This window comes from Osmerus eperlanus, chromosome 11 (genome assembly GCF_963692335.1).
Source record: "Osmerus eperlanus chromosome 11, fOsmEpe2.1, whole genome shotgun sequence".
Taxonomy (NCBI): Eukaryota; Metazoa; Chordata; class Actinopteri; order Osmeriformes; family Osmeridae; genus Osmerus; species Osmerus eperlanus.
This window is the reverse complement of record NC_085028.1, coordinates 7984186-8000232: the sequence shown is the minus strand read 5'-3', so window position 1 is coordinate 8000232 and position 16047 is coordinate 7984186. Positions and strand designations below refer to the sequence as shown.

General features: G+C 48.7%; 1 protein-coding gene across 1 annotated transcript in view; it reads right to left on the bottom strand.

Annotated features, from left to right (window-relative positions):
• map3k10 (mitogen-activated protein kinase kinase kinase 10) overlaps positions 1–16030 on the bottom strand; it is a 25929-nt gene extending 9899 nt beyond the window's left edge. The window contains exon 1 of the mRNA XM_062473051.1: positions 13032–16030. Coding sequence (XP_062329035.1) covers positions 13032–14016 — 985 coding nt within the window. The 5' untranslated portion in view covers positions 14017–16030. The remainder of the gene's footprint in view (positions 1–13031) is intronic.
• Between the last annotated feature and the right edge of the window lie 17 nt (positions 16031–16047).

The following is a 16047-nucleotide window of genomic DNA, read 5'->3' as shown; positions in this document are numbered from 1 at the left end:
GTGATCTTCAGGGTCTTCCCCCACAGGTCATCCATCTCTACAGGCTCCAGGATAAGGACTGGCGGGGGGGGGGGGGGGGGGGGTAATGAGAGAGACACAGAGTGAAGAGAAGTTGATTTAAACTGGAAAGGTTGTGAATACTGTGTGGGCTTTCAGTCAACAACTCTGTCAGTCAGTCACTCTGTCTGTCTGTCCAGACTTGACACTATCAACTCCATCCTTGTGTTGCTTTGTTAAGTCAGCCGGATCAACAGTACCAGCTCGTACTGCCCAGGAGCTCTGAGGAGCATGCTCTACCGGTTCCTCATCTTAGGTAAATAAAACAACAATGCTCAGCTGTTCACCAGCGTGTGTGTGGGTGACCAGGACCATTGTGTACATGGAATTTCCACAGACTATGACAGAGATTACAAAGATAACCTTTAATTTTTCTCATCCGATTTTCTCTCTTCTCTCCATCTCCCTCTCTCTCATTTGTCTTTGCTCCTCCTTGTCTATGAGTCTATCCGTGTGTGGGCTGACTAGGGAAATATTTGGAGTGTACACAGGCACAGTCAGCACTGGGAGAGGAAGGCAGGGATAGAGGGAGGGATAGATGGAGGGAGGGAGGAGGAGGTGAGTGGCTCTCTGGCTTATCTATGGCTGTATGCAAACAGCAGAGAGCCTACTGAACATACAGGAGAGGCATTGTTTGGCCACGCACACACACAAACATGCACACACACACGCACAAACAAACTCACTCACACACACATACATACACATACAGAGCTCAAGTGACACAGGTGTGTCTGTCTTAGTTGTGTTGTTATGCCGACAGATAGCTTGTTAACGTGCACCCTAAAGATTGCTTGGAGATATTTTGCGTGCGTGTGTATGCGGGTGTGTATGTATGAGTTCAGATGTGTGTGTCTGTGTGTATTTTCTACAGAGCCAGAGCATCGGACTATGGAGAATGTGTGCTGTTCTCTGTGATAATCAGCCATTGTCATCCTCCAGCCTTTTTCTATTTCAATACCATGGTCTGTCACTGAGGGACAGCTGTCTCCTCTGGCTCTGTGTGTGTGTGTGTGTGTGTGTGTGTGTGTGTGTGTGTGTGTGTGTGTGTGTGTGTGTGTGTGTGTGTGTGTGTGTGTGTGTGTGTGTGTGTGTGTGTGTGTGTGTGTGTGGGTGTGTCTGTGTCAAAGTCCATATATGAGGGCTGCTGAAACTTTGTTTTGGTGTGCCACACACAGTAGTATTTGTATTCTGTAATGTCTAAGTGATACTCTCCAGAGAGAGAGAGAGAGAGAGAAAGAGAGAGAGAGAGAGAGAGAGAGAGAGAGAGAGAGAGAGAGAGAGAGAGAGAGAGAGAGAGAGAGAGAGAGAGAGAGAAAGAAAGAAAGAAAGAAAGAAAGAGAGATAGAGATAGAGAAAGAGAAAGAGAAAGAGAGAGAGAGAGAGAGAGAAAGAGAGAGAGAGAGAGAGAGAGAGAGAGAGAGAGAGAGAGAGAGAGAGAGAGAGAGAGAGAGAGAGAGAGAGAGAGAGAGAGAGAGAGAGAGAGAGAGAGAGAGAGAGAGAGAGAGAGAGAGAGAAAAATTAATTTGCAAAATATATAATTTGCAAATTCCAATTAAAATCTGGCTTAAAATATTTGATAGTGTGATCCAGCCCATTGCGCTGTATGGTAGTGAAGTATGGGGTCCACTCAGTCATCATAGCTATACCCGCTGGGACAAACACCCAACAGAATCTCTACATGCAGAATTCTGCAAATACATCTTACATGTTCACAGAAAGACGCCAACAAATGCATGTAGAGCAGAATTAGGCAGATACCCAATGATAATTAATATCCAAAAGAGAGCACTAAATTTCTTCAATCACCTTAAATCCAGCCCTCTAGACACCCTCCATTCCAAAGCCCTCCAAACCCAAGAGCTGAACCCAGATAAGACTCCCCTATGTCAGTTGGTGCTGAGACTCACTGCCCCCACTCAGACACACCCTGACCAGTCTCACACCAACACTGCTTTCCAAACACCAATCAGAGTCAACCAAATTATAACACAATGTAAAGTAACCTACCTGGAACATTGGAAAGAAGAAACTAAAAGCCAAAGTCGATTAGAATGTTATCTAGCCTTAGAAAGAGATTATAAACTGGCAGAATATCTATCTACTGTCAGAGATAGAAAGCAGAGACAGATCCTAACCAAGTACAGGCTCAGTGACCAATTGGCAATTGAAACAGGACGACACAAAAAATCATGGCAACCAAAAGAAAACAGAATATGTGGTCACTGTTCGACAGGTGAGGTTGAGACAGAGATGCACTTCCTCCTACAATGTGAAACATTCAGTGATATAAGAAATGATTACTGTAACAAACTCCACTCTGTAATCTCAGATTTCCAAGGTCTTAGTGACCTCTCAAAGGTAGAAATCCTCCTAGGAGAAGGAGACAGGGCATACCTTGCTGCCCAGTAAGTATCAGTATGCCACAACCTGAGAGACAGTGAGTGAACTAGACACACAATGCACACACACAAAATATACTGTGTGTGTGACTGACATGTGTATGTGTGTATATAGGTATATATATATTACGTAATCAATCCTAAGGTTATGTTACGTAAAGTTCTCCTGCTTTAATCTTTCAACTGAATTTGCCATGTTTGGTTGTTATAGTAATAGTTGTAATAGTATACCGATGTCCATAGTAATGGGATGAATACTGTTTCTGTGGCTCCACCGTTGCTTTGGCAATATGAACATTTGTTTCTTAATGCTAATAAAGCCAATTGAATTGAATGGAATTGAAAATTGAAAATTGAATTGAATTGAGAGAGAGAGAGAAAGAGAGAGAGAGAGAGAGAGAGAGAGAGAGAGAGAGAGAGAGAGAGAGAGAGAAAGAAAGAGAGAAAGAAAGAAAGAGAGAAAGAAAGAGAGAAAGAAAGAGAGATAGAGAAAGAGAGAGAGAGAGAGAGAGAGAGAGAGAGAGAGATGTCAGAAGGATGTGTCTCTAAATGCAGGGATAACACCTGCTCTCTTCCCTCTCCTGTCATTGTGAACATGTTAACAAGTTGCACATGTTCACACCATCAGCCCCTCAATAACTAAATATAGACCCGCATCTGAACCCCCACAACACCACTTTGCAACATCCTAACACCCATCCTCACACACAAACACACAACACACGCTCACACATGCACAAACACTCGCACACCCGCACACACATACATATACATACATGGCGCACGTGAGCTGATCCAGTACACACACACACTTACTCACACACAAACACCTGCTCTGCATCAATGAACTATATTATCATGCAGCACAGTGATCCCTTCATACTAATGCCCACTCCTGGGCCATAGAAGACCAGTTTCCTACAAGCTGACTGGAAATGATGGTGAACGCACACACGTGCACAAGACACGCCCACACACACACACACAGGAGTGGGGAAGAGAGAGCCAGCAGTCCACAGCATTGACACCCTGGAGTAAACACTCATTTATTTATGACAGGGAGATATAGTATTACAAGAGAGATCAACTCAGCAGTTACTGTAGTAACACGCACAAACAAAAGCAACACACACACTAGAAACAACGACACACACTAGAATCAACACACGCAAAGACCCTCAGTCTAGCAGACTTCCCTGTAGCAGACCCTCTAGGTTAGACTAACTCAGTGTAGCGGACATTCCTGTAAGATACCTGAGCTATCTGTTTGAGAATCTTTCCCTTGTAATGTGAAGCCGTTTGTTGTAGAGTAATTAATAGCTAATTAAATCTTCTTCTGACCAGTGGGAAAGCACTGTTTGCTAAGGAGTACTGTATATGACGAGTCATCAGCTGATAGCTGTCAACAGTTTAACCAGTTATTCCACTGTTGTTTCCCTGGTAACCACAGGGTCACTCCAGTGTGCTTTCTTATCTACCCACATGGTTGTTATGGTAACAAGGTCAGAGGTTCGGCTGGGTAAGATAGGAAGTGATGTTGCTGAGAGGTCAGGGAAAATCTGAATGCTCCAATACCCTTCTTTCCTCTTCTCTCTCCTCTCTCCTTCCCCTCTCGCCTCTCCCCTTCTCTCTCCTCTCCTTCCCCTCTCCCCTCTCCTCATCTCTCTCCTCTTTCCTTCCCCTCTCCCCTCTGTTCTCTCTCCTTCCCATCTCCCATCTCCCATCTCCCCTCTTCCTTCTCCTCTTCTCTCTCCTCTCTCCTCTCTCCTTCCCCTCTTCCCTCTCCCCTCTCCTCATCTCTCTCCTCTTTCCTTCCCCTCTCCATCTCTGTCCTCTCCAGTTATTTTCTCCTTCCTCTCTCCTTCCCCCCTCTCCATCATCTTGCAGCACGGTGGCACCCTCTCTCCATCTCTCTCTGCTCATCCCTCCCTCCCTCTCACTCATTAACAGGTGTAGCCTGAGGGATGGACCAGCTGTTGCAGCAATAAATTCAGCCAATCGGATTCCATGTCCCCCCACCCGCCCCTTTAGTGTCACAGCAACACCCCTCTGGCACCACACAGACCGCCCTCCCCCCCCCCCCCCCACTGTCCTCCACACACACACATGCACGCACACTCACACAAACACACCCATATGCTGTGTAACAGTGTAGTGTATAGTTTTGGTATTCCGAGACATGTTTCCTAATAACAGGCTTACGGAGCAGGAAGGAGAGGAAGACTGCCCCGCCCCATCACACGCCACAGCACTAACACTCCCCTCCCCTTACCCCCTTGCCATGTCTCTGCTCCCCCGCCCCTTCACCTAGTGCCCCCTCTCTGACTGTCTGCCTCTCCAGCTGGTGTTCACAAGGAATACACACACTTATCATAAAGGGGGAGAGAGGGAGAGAGGGAGAGGGGAGAGGTGGAGAGGTGGAGGGGGAAGAGGAGGAGAAGTAGACAAGGGGTAGGGGGACACAGGGAGAAAGAGAATGAGGGAGAGAGGCGAGGAGAGAGGAGAGGCCGGAAGGGGGAGAGGGAGACGGGGCAAGGGGGAGAGAGGAAGAAAGAGAGTGAAGAGAGAGAGGGGTGCGAGGGGGATATAAAGAAAGAAGAGAGAGAGTGGAGAGATTGCAAGGAGGGTGTGTGAGGAGAGGTGGGGGAGGGGAGAGACAGAGATGAGAAAGAAGGACAGAGCCTTTAAAGAGAGAGAAAATGACAAGAAGGAAGGGCAGAATAACGAGACAGGAACGAGGGCAGGGATGTGATGGAGAGGGGGAGGAACTGGACGGGGGTGAGGCCAGAGAGGAAAGTGGAGTAATGTGGGTGAAGGGATGAGGGGAATCATAAAGACAGAATGATACATGAAGATAAAAGGTTGAAGAAAGAGAGAGAGGGGGATATCTGGAGGGAGGCAGAGAACAACAGCCAATCATATTCAGCTATCTTAGAACACAGACCACAAAACAGCAGATTAAGCTATGTTAAACACTTTCAGCTACACTAGTTAACAACACTATGGTGACATGATAACAACACAGTTGTTCAAAACCACAAAGCATTTTACTGCTGTGTAGCTTCATGAAGGCTACACAACCGAACTGTGTTTAGAAGAATACACTAATAACCATTAAAGACATGGGCCACTTTGCTCTGCTCGTGTCTGACAGATTCTGCTCTGCTCTACTTTGCTCTGCTCTACTCTGCTCTCCTGCGACCAGGGGCCATGTCGGCTCTGATCTGAGCCACACACTGGCACAGTTTCACCCTCAAGACACTGGCTTTGTCTCAGCTCTCATGCATCTGGCTTCTCTCTGGAGGGGCTACTAAGAGAGACTGCTTTGTGTGTGTGTGGGGTGGGTGGGGGAAAGTTTTGGTGTGTGTATATATGTGTGTGTGAGATATATATATATGAGAGAGAGAGAGAGAGAGAGAGAGAGAGAGAGAGAGAGAGAGAGAGAGAGAGAAGAGAGAGAGAGAGAGAGAGAAATACAATTACTGTTGAACATGAAAACCCAGTGTTGCCAAATGTCATCCTCATACAGATATTACCAATAATATTATCGATCCTTGTATGTACAATTTCCCAACATTGTACCAAATTGAGAGGGATGTATTCTCTTAATATATGTATCTGGAATTGGTGCTTACAGGATGTGTCCATATTTGGACACTTCCTTTTCACCACATTTGAAATGCAAACCAGCGAGACCAGGAAACACAGGACACATTTGCCTGGTCTCTGAGTGTACACCTCTTCACACATACAGTACATCACTAACACACTTTTTCATGGTTTCTCTTATCACAACTCAAAATTATTTCTCTACTTCATCGTTCTCTCTCTTGCTCTTTTTCTACCTCTCTGTCTCTTTCTCTCTATCTCTGTTGTGACCCCTGCTGTGACCTTAGTGACCCCTACGTGTCCCCTGGACAACCTCTCATCTATGGACACGGTGTAAATACCATCAACAAAATTCAACAAGGTAAAATTGACATTTTGAGTGGTTCAAATCTGAACAGAATCACCAGATCTGGCCAGACTCTCCTGAACTGAACATAATCATCTGTACTGACACCTTAGCTTGGTTTCACCGCCCACACACACGTTGCTAGCCTCCTCTATACTCAGCTGTTAGTGGGTCAAGGATCCTTGAGAGGCACCCTGTACAATGGGTGAAGGACGGGGGGGGTTCAGTCACATGATGCTGGCAGATGGAGAATCATGAATCTCAAGACACTCTGCAACAGTGTTGTAGAAACCACGTATATGACATGAATCTGTCTGTATGTGTGAAGCCTATCAGTGATGTAGGGTTGAAGGTTAGTGTGTACAGCACTTGTGCGCATGTGTGTGACTGGTTTCATCGGTTTATTGACCTGTATAGACACTGTTAGTATGTGTGACTACTATATGTGTGTTTGGGTCTCTTTTACATTGTAGTTGACCATTGATCATTAACCCCCCCTCCACACACACACACACACTCTCTCAGTCCCTCTCTCTCCGTAATGTCTCCATCTGCCTGTAAGTTTATCAGAATGGGAATCCTAGCATGTGTCACCTCTCTGGTCCTGTTACGTCTGGTTCTCACAGTAAAAGGCCTTGGTAGTGTTGAGCCTTATAGGACAGGACACACACACCAAAGATACTGTACAGTAAGCACCCAACAGCACCCAGCTAGAAACTAAAACAAAACAAGGTTAGGAGCTCCAGAAACAGAGACATGTGTACACACACATCAACAGACAGAGTTTTCAGAGTGCAGCGGTCACTCTCTGGGAGACATTGATATAAATAATAGTATTACCAATCAGTGATTACCTGTATCTGTCACTGTGTGTTAGCATATTAGTCTGTATCTAGTAGCATTGTGTGCTGCTGTACCTTATCAGACAGCACTGTGCCACTATAGCTAAGTCAACATTGCTCCTGCTAGATGACAGGCCTGCTAGTTAGCCTCTGTGTTCAGGGTATTAGTGCCATACCAATGGCTGACTCATTAAGGACAAGATTGGGAGCAGGGGAAAAGGAGAGCATTTACTGACACACAGGAAGGCTCACCCACACACAGACAACTGAGGATAGACAGATCCGTGAGGATAGACAGATCTCCATTTACGTGTTTGTTTTTTCAAAATTCTGGCACTAGGTTTAATGTTTGACGGGAAGATGATTTGGAAGACTGGAGTGGAACCTGAAAGGAGCAGCACTGTCCGTCCTTCAGTGCCTTCTCTCCCTTCATCCCTCCTCCCATTATTGTCTACATCCATCCTTCTCTCGGCCCAGCCCTAGGGGAATGCTCTAAAGAAACCACATTCCTTCTCCCTCTCTCACCCTCTCTCCCTCTTTCCATCCATTCATCTTCATGCATCCATCCATTCTCTCATCCAAGGTCCACAGTCGACTGCCATACCCGCCACCTCCCTCCCTGCCTGCCTGCCTGCCTGCCTCCCTCCCTCCCTCCCTCCCTCCCTCCCTCTCTCTTCTACCTCTCTCCACCACTCCCTCTCTTCTCTCCCTCCCTCCTTCCCTCTCTCTGTCCTCTCCCTCGCCCAGTTGCTCCTGACATTGTGAATTCAGCTCCTCCTCTTTCTTGGGCTGCTGTGTGAGAATGGGGTCATTGTTGCCATGCTGGTGTGTGAGTGTGTGTGTGTGTCCTAGTGTCGTGCCACTGTGTCCTTCTGTCCCACCTCCATTTACAGTTAACAAACATGAACACACACACAAAGTAAGCCAGTTCTGGCCAGTCCAAGTCTCCCACCACACGCCTATGACAGAGATTAGCTGCCAGCGCTAGCCTGTTAGCTATAACGCTAATCCCTTCCTGCACAGACAGTCTTACACACTTCCACAGCTTCCCGGATACAGAACCACATCTACCCTTCTTATTTGTACAATTAACAATACAAACACAGCACCATATGTAGGCTTATTTGTTAATAGATTAATTCATAGATTACAGCCAATTTGGTGTTTTTGGTCAGGACATAGGTGAGCTTTTAAATTTGGGCCTTTGGGCGCCACTGATGTGGCTGCCCACTGCTCCTGGCTGCCCTGCAAAGAAGGACAACAGGATGGGGAAAATGCAGAAGCAAATTTCTCTGGTGGACGCCCAGGCATGTGTGTGTGTTCCGCCTCTCCCTGCACGCATGTGTGTATGTGCCACCAGAGATGAATAAAGGATTCTTCCCCATCTTTTGTCTGTGGTTATGTTGAGTCACTCAACCTTCTGACAATAACTTTAAGAAATGTAAACAGCAACTGCATTCCCACTGTAGGGTCTCCCAGACTGGTAATCCTGCTGGTGGACACAGGGACCAGGGTGATGGACACAGGGACCAGGCTGGTGGACACAGGGACCAGGCTGATGGACACAGGGACCAGGCTGGTGGACACAGGGACCAGGCTGGTGGACACAGGGACCAGGCTGATGGACACAGGGACCAGGCTGGTGGACACAGGGACCAGGGTGATGGACATAGGGACCAGGCTAGTGGACACAGGGACCAGGCTGGTGGAAGAAGGGACCAGGCTGGTGGACACAGGGACCAGGCTGGTGGAAGAAGGGACCAGGCTGGTGGACATAGGGACCAGGGTGATAGACACAGGGACCAGGCTGGTGGACACAGGGACCAGGCTGGTGGACACAGGGACCAGGCTGGTGGACACAGGGACCAGGCTAAAGGACTAGGCTCCAGCCTGATGTTGATGGTATAAACATTGGCCTCCATTAGCTGTGACAGCACTCACAACAGCAGTGAGCTTCACCCCTCCTCTCCTGGCTCCGCCCCTGTCCTTATGAGCTCTGTCCTCCTACTGGACCACCCCCCTCTGCCATCCTGTCAGCCCTCACACACCTCTCTGCCCGGCAACACACGCCAGAGGGCTGAATAGCAGTTTGCTGCCCCATCCTTGACTACTTTGAGAATGTTGACAGTGGGCGAAGAGATTCCAGGAAGGGTTGCCAGGCTACATTAACCTGGTGACTAGCATGAAACCTTCCCTGTGACCTGAACACTAGCTTCATATTCCCCCCACCGCCACCACTACCCCTGATAATGACCTGATGAGTGGGATTATGATGTCTGTGTATCTGATAGGATGGGAGTAGTACTAGTAGTTGTGTATTCACACATAAACACACACAGGGAGCTGCAGCAGTGGGGTGGTGCTGCTGGCAGGCAGCCCATTAACTATGTATTTTCCTGTCCTGCATGGAAACACAGTATCTAATGAGTGCAGCTCTGGGGACAGGTCATCATGGCACGATGAGTCATGTCTCCGATATGGGTGGTAGAGATAATGCTGAGTCATGGCCTCCATTGACATGTGCTATTTCATTAGTGTGTCCCAGGGTTCAGTTCTATCTCGATGAGGACAATACTGGGTTTGCTACATGTATTTGTATCGTCTGTGATCTCGTGCTGTTTGCCAACTCTCTCTGCCCGGTCCACCTTGATGAAGGGACGTTATCACGTTGTGTTTGTTACTGGTTAAATAAAGATTAAACAACAGAAAGATGAAAGTATCTCCAGTTTCCAGGACATGGACAGTTTCTAACCACCAGACCAGGCCCTCCTGGGTGGTGGGACCAGAGAGGAGGGTGACGAGTGGATGTGGAGAGACCAGAAGACAGCTACCTGACAGCCAACTAACACAAACTGACATCATGCTAAGCAGGTCAGCCTAATGAGATTACTACAGCTACTCACTCGACTCCACTCTGGCCTGGCCTGGGGTGGCCTGGTAAGTATAACAACACACAGGCAGACAGAGAGACACACAAACACACATGCACACACACACACAATCCAGTGGGGAGTAAAGGAGAAGCTTGGGGCATAAGCTTCTCCGTAACCACGTTGATGCCAAGCGGGTCGTGGTTTGAAGAGGACACCTGAGACGCGAGCACCAGGACAATGAGCTGAGGTGTAACCCTAAACTGTGATGAGCCACTGTTTATCCCTCCATCTCCTCCTCCTCCTCTTCTAGCGCTCCCCTTCTCTTTCTTTCCTTACTCCCCCGCCTCATTCCGCCCCCTCTTTTCTCTCCTCCTTCCCGCTCCAGAGTCTTTCTCAATCTCCTCTTTTTCTTGCTCTCCGCACCACGTCTGATGCTCTCTCTTTCTTCATGCCATCACTGGTCACTCACATAGGAGAAGGAAAAGAAGAGAGTAGGATAAGGATTGATGAAGGAGATATAGAAGGATATATAGAAGGAGATATAGAAGGAGATATAGAAGGAGTAAGAGCAGGATATGGAAAAGAGGAAGTGAGCAAAGGATGAGGAGGAGAAAGAGAAGGAACATTTGACGAATGACTTCTCCTAGAATCCTCCTTTTCTCCCAATGAGGGGATCTTGTCTGTACATTGAGTGACATTTGCACAGGCAGTAAGGCTGCGGGGTGAGGTGTGTGTGTGCTTAATATGTGTGTATGTGCTGAGTGGGTAGGAGTGTGTGTGTGTGCGCACGCAGAGGGGCTTGCGGCTGGATGACTCAACAGCAGTCCTGTAGAGACGACTGCTCTGGTGTTGTTGCCAAGGCGTCTCTGGCCAATACCCATCTGATTCCCATCATCACTCGTGCTAGGGACAGAGAGAGAGAGTAGAGAGAGGAGGGGAGAGGTACAGCATGGGGGACAGAGAGGAGGGGAGAGGTACAGCATGGGGGACAGAGAGGAGGGGAGAGGTACAGCATGGGGGACAGAGAGGAGGGGAGAGGTACAGCATGGGGGACAGAGAGGAGGGGAGAGGTAGAGCATGGGGGACAGAGAGGAGGGGAGAGGTACAGCATGGGGGACAGAGAGGAGGGGAGAGGTACAGCATGGGGGACAGAGAGGAGGGGAGAGGTACAGCATGGGGGACAGAGAGGAGGGGAGAGGTACAGCATGGGGGACAGAGAGGAGGGGAGAGGTACAGCATGGGGGACAGAGAGGAGGGGAGAGGTAGAGGAGGAAAGAGACTAGTAGGGAAGAGAGGAAGAGAGGATGGAGGAGATGGAGGGAAGAGAAAGAGAGAGGATGGAGGACATAGAGGAGGGGAGAGAAAAAGGGGGAGATAGATGAGGAGGGGGGAGTAAGGAGGGAGTAAGGAGGGAGTTAAGAGAGGAGGTGGAGGGGTGGAGGTAGAGAGTTTGGGGGTGAAGGAGGAAAACGTGGAGGAGGAAGGGGACGAGGAGGCCGAGGAAAGAACAAGAAAGAGTAAGAGAGCCAAAGAACTGGAGACAGAGAGAGAGGAAAACAGCTCTACATATGAGATATCAGAGAGAGGGGATCAGGGAGTGTTTAGGCAGATCTGTGGGGGCTGTTTAAGCTATGGATCCTTTCCCTCGACCATCTCCCCTTCAGAAAGCACTGGACTCAGCTCCTAGAGCAGTCAACCCCTGTGTATGTACACCCTCCCCCATCCCTCACGCCACACACACACGCACGCATGCTTGCTTGCACAAACACACACAAGAACCCATGCATGCACACACACAAACAAATACATACAATATACTCACATTAAGCCACACAAAATATACTCACAAGGACAAGCACACACTCACATGGAGACACACAGACTCACACACGCACACACATGAAGACACACACTTTTCTCTGATCCACCAACAACTGTAACTGCGTCTTTAAACTGCAAGTAGCACAAAGGACCAAAAATAGCTCTCTGAGTTGCAGAGCAGAACTGCTCGTCCTGAGGAGAGAAGGCAGAAAGAGGAGGATGAGGTCGAGAAGAGGGGATAGGGATGAGGGATGAGGGGAGGGGAGAGGGATGAGGAGCAGAGGGGAGGATGAGGAGTAGAAGAGAGGAGGATGAGGATGAGAGGGATGGGGAGGGGAGGGGAGAGGGATGACAGGGAAAAGATGGCAGAAGGATAGTTGTTTGAGGCCCGATGGCACCCTGCAGTGTTACACTGGGCTGTCTAGCAATCAACGGCAAACCTCTGATGTTCTTTTCTGCATACTTATGAACACTAACCTTGACTACCAGGTGCTGGAACAGTAATATCTTTCAACGTGTTTATCAGTCTACGAATGGTCTTTTATCACACGCCATCACACACACACACATACACCACCACTCCCACACACATCACACACACACATCACAGTTTTAGCTTTTACTTGACTCTGAAAATAGACATGAGTTGGAAAGTCAGTTCTGCATTTACGGAGCATCACAGCAATCAAGTGCTCAAGCATGGCTAATCTACAAGCTTACAAAGAGGTGGAACAGTATATTCTTCCCTTTGTAGTGTAACCCTGAACCATGACCTCTAACCCCTTAATCATAATGGAACAGTTCCTTCACAACCCGGAACATAAAGACACATGCCAGCTCTGAACTCTCTCTTTTCCTCTGAAACAGTCTGGGGTCCTGCCCATTCTGCAACCCTAGAGCTGGCAACCAACATCAGATATCACTCTGAAACAGTCTGCGGTCCTGCCCATTCTGCAACCCTAGAGCTGGCGACCAACACCAGATATCAGTAGAGGCAGAGAGTTCAGCTAGGAAGAGGATCATAAAACCTTTTACCGATTACATGATTTGAGATGGAACCAAAAACAGTTATAATACTCACTGTTGCTAGACTTGAGGTCTCTGTGAATGACCGGTACGAACGTCTGGTTGTGAAGGTAGTCCATTCCTGTGGCGATCTGGACCGCCCAGTTGACCAGCACGCGGGGGGGCACCTTCTTCCAAGCCAGGGCGCGGTTCAGAGCCCCCCCCCGGGCGTACTCCATGACCAGGCAGAGGTTAGGCTCCCGGAGACACACCCCCCTCAGGGAGATGATGTTGGGGTGTCTGAGCATCCAGAACAGCCGGGCCTCCTGACGCACGCTCTCTGCTGTGGCGCTGATGTCCTCGTCAGGATCCTGCCTGGCGGCCTTCACCGCCACTTCCTCCTCGCGCCACACCCCCTTGTAGACCTTCCCGAACCCCCCGGCCCCAATCACCTCCTCGAGGACAAGCTCCATGAAGTCGATCTCAAGGGGGCATTCCCCGACCCCCACCCCGCCCGGGCCTCCGGGGGTCAGCTGGGGGTAGTTGACCCCCTCCCTCCGTGTCACATAGTTACTGGGGAAGATGCCCACCTTGTCCTGGATCTTCCCCGTCCACCAGCCCTCGTCACCGGACACCTTGGAGTCCTTGGAGAGGACCTCCAGGAGGTCTCCCCTGTGTAGCGTCAGCTCCTCGTCCGCCGTGGCCTCGTAATCGAACACGGCCGTCCAGTAAGGGTTGGTGGAGCCTCCCTGGCGGCTGGGGTGTGTGTCCAGGGAACTGGAGGAAGAGAGGGTGGAGGAGTTCCAGCTGGCCCCGTTCTCGACCCCCACGGCCGGGGCGGCACACATGGGGGGCGGAGGGGCCATGGACAGGGAGAAGGGAGGGGGTTGGGGGGGGGCGGAGAGGTAGAAGCCAGGGGGAGGGGTGTCACAGCGGCCCCCACAGCTGGAGCAGGGGAGGGGGTTGGTGGTGCTGCTGGCCCTGGGGTAGGGCTCCATGGCTGTCCTCAGGCTGAGCAGCTCTGTGGGCCTGCTCTTGCTCGACTCACGGCCAGGATCCATGCAGGGCCCATCGGCCAGAGATGGGTCCAGTTCCAGGCCTCTTTAACTCGAGGAGGGGAGAAGGGGTTCAGTGGACCAGAGGGCCAAAGCTCCGCTCTCCCATCACCTGCTGGTACAACCCCAGGTCCAGTCACTAGTGTTGGTGTCACCCTGTTTGTGTGACAGGGCGCGATTACCATAGAGGTGCTCCAACAGTCGAGTTCACAAAGGTGACCCTGGGGTCATAGCTGGGAGAGGGCGATCCCCGACGAAAGGTCAATGGTTACTCGGTTACTGTCTGAAAAGCTGCCAGGAGAGACTCCAATGAGACAAAGGGAATATGTGTTAGTGTTACAAACACAAGCAGGTCTGTTCAACTCCCAGGATAGACCATTGTCCTGTTAGGAGATGTCCTTGTGGAAGGTAGTGCTGTCTGTGTGGGGCTCCGCTTCAGAACAGCGAGATCAGTTCAGACAGGAATACCCTCATAAACATTTATTTTAATGAATTACTGTTAGCCTATTTGCTGATTTTCCCTGTGGACGGTTGTTGACCACAAGAGCTAAGTTTAAAATGGTGTGCTGTCATTTTTATTTCCTTTAATTTTCTCTGCTTTATGAATAACGCACGACCCAGGCTGCACATCACCTCGCTTCATTGAAAACAATGTTGCACTGACTGCCCGGCTGTGTTGAGACGGACAGACGGTGGACAAAAAGGCCCACAGCAACTGAGAGCTGCACAACGCTGACAAAATATTGGCTGGTATCTATTTGGGCCAAAGATCAGTCACACCGCACGCAGGAGTACTATTTGACTCGATAACGCCTGTATCACGACAGCATTCCCCTCGGAATCAGATATTGCTCCTGGTCGGTATGGACACATAGACTAATGTCGTCCCAGACTGTGGTAAAGCTTGTCCAGGTTAAATCCCATGCATCATTGAACGTGTAAGCCAGTTTAGCATATCCTTAAATAGCCCCAAGGTAAAAGGTTCGTCCATTTTAAACAAGAGACAATGACAGCAGAGAGAGCAAATAAGAAAATATTCTGTGCCTGAAGCCTTGCATTTACAATAGCACTATTTTTGGCGATGAAAGATTGGTGTGGTCTCTCCTGTTACATCTCGCGGCCTAGGTATTGCGCGTGTAGCCTACTTCAATAAAAGCGGATACATTGTGACCATGTCCAAAAGCTCTAGATCCCAATAGAAGACTTGTAGCCAAGAGACGCGACCTTTCTTCAGTGCGGTCTGTTTGAATAATAATTCACTCGCCTTCGTCGTTGTAAGTGGGACAAAGCCCGTTAGTGTATCAAACGATACATTTGTAGTCGTTTAATAAATTATTGTCATGTCTAGTTATGGATACAGTATCGCAAAACGGGCTGGTGGTGATCAAAGGTCCTTCACCTGCTCGTTCTCAAAAGAAAATATTGAAACCGCGATTAAATCAGTTTAAGGTTTCCGTGGATGCGCTGTAATTCCAAATATTTGTGTATCTGATTCGAATTGAAGTAATAAAAATAAGGCTCTTCTGTAAGGTGTACACTTTGGGCAAAGAGCAGTCAATTGTAGACAGATACACCATCTTAGAATCAATACGAATAATAAAAATAAAAAATATCAATTTTGATCATATTTATATAATTTCTGGATAATCCTCAGTTAAATCCTCAACTGTATCGCAGATATGAAATAAAATCCCGCTGCAGACTGTGTCTTCGGTCCTCTTTTGGTGTAGCCTTTATAAAGCACAGGCCTTGTTCGTTACAGAAATATTCGTATTTACAGTGATATATCCTGGCGACTGTACATCACAACATCCACTGACAACGTCGCATGGGCGTGTGATTGCCTCCGAGTATACAGCGTCACCGTCCGTAACCCAATTCCGCAAATAAAGCTCTTGAAGTCCTTATTCATAAGGGTCGTTTGGATTCTTGTCCATCACGATCAAATAGCTTTTTCCTGCAAAAGACGTGCCATTCAGTAGACCGTGCTGTCAGTCTCTGTGCTGACTTTGTATCCAAATACGCCGGCTGGTTAGG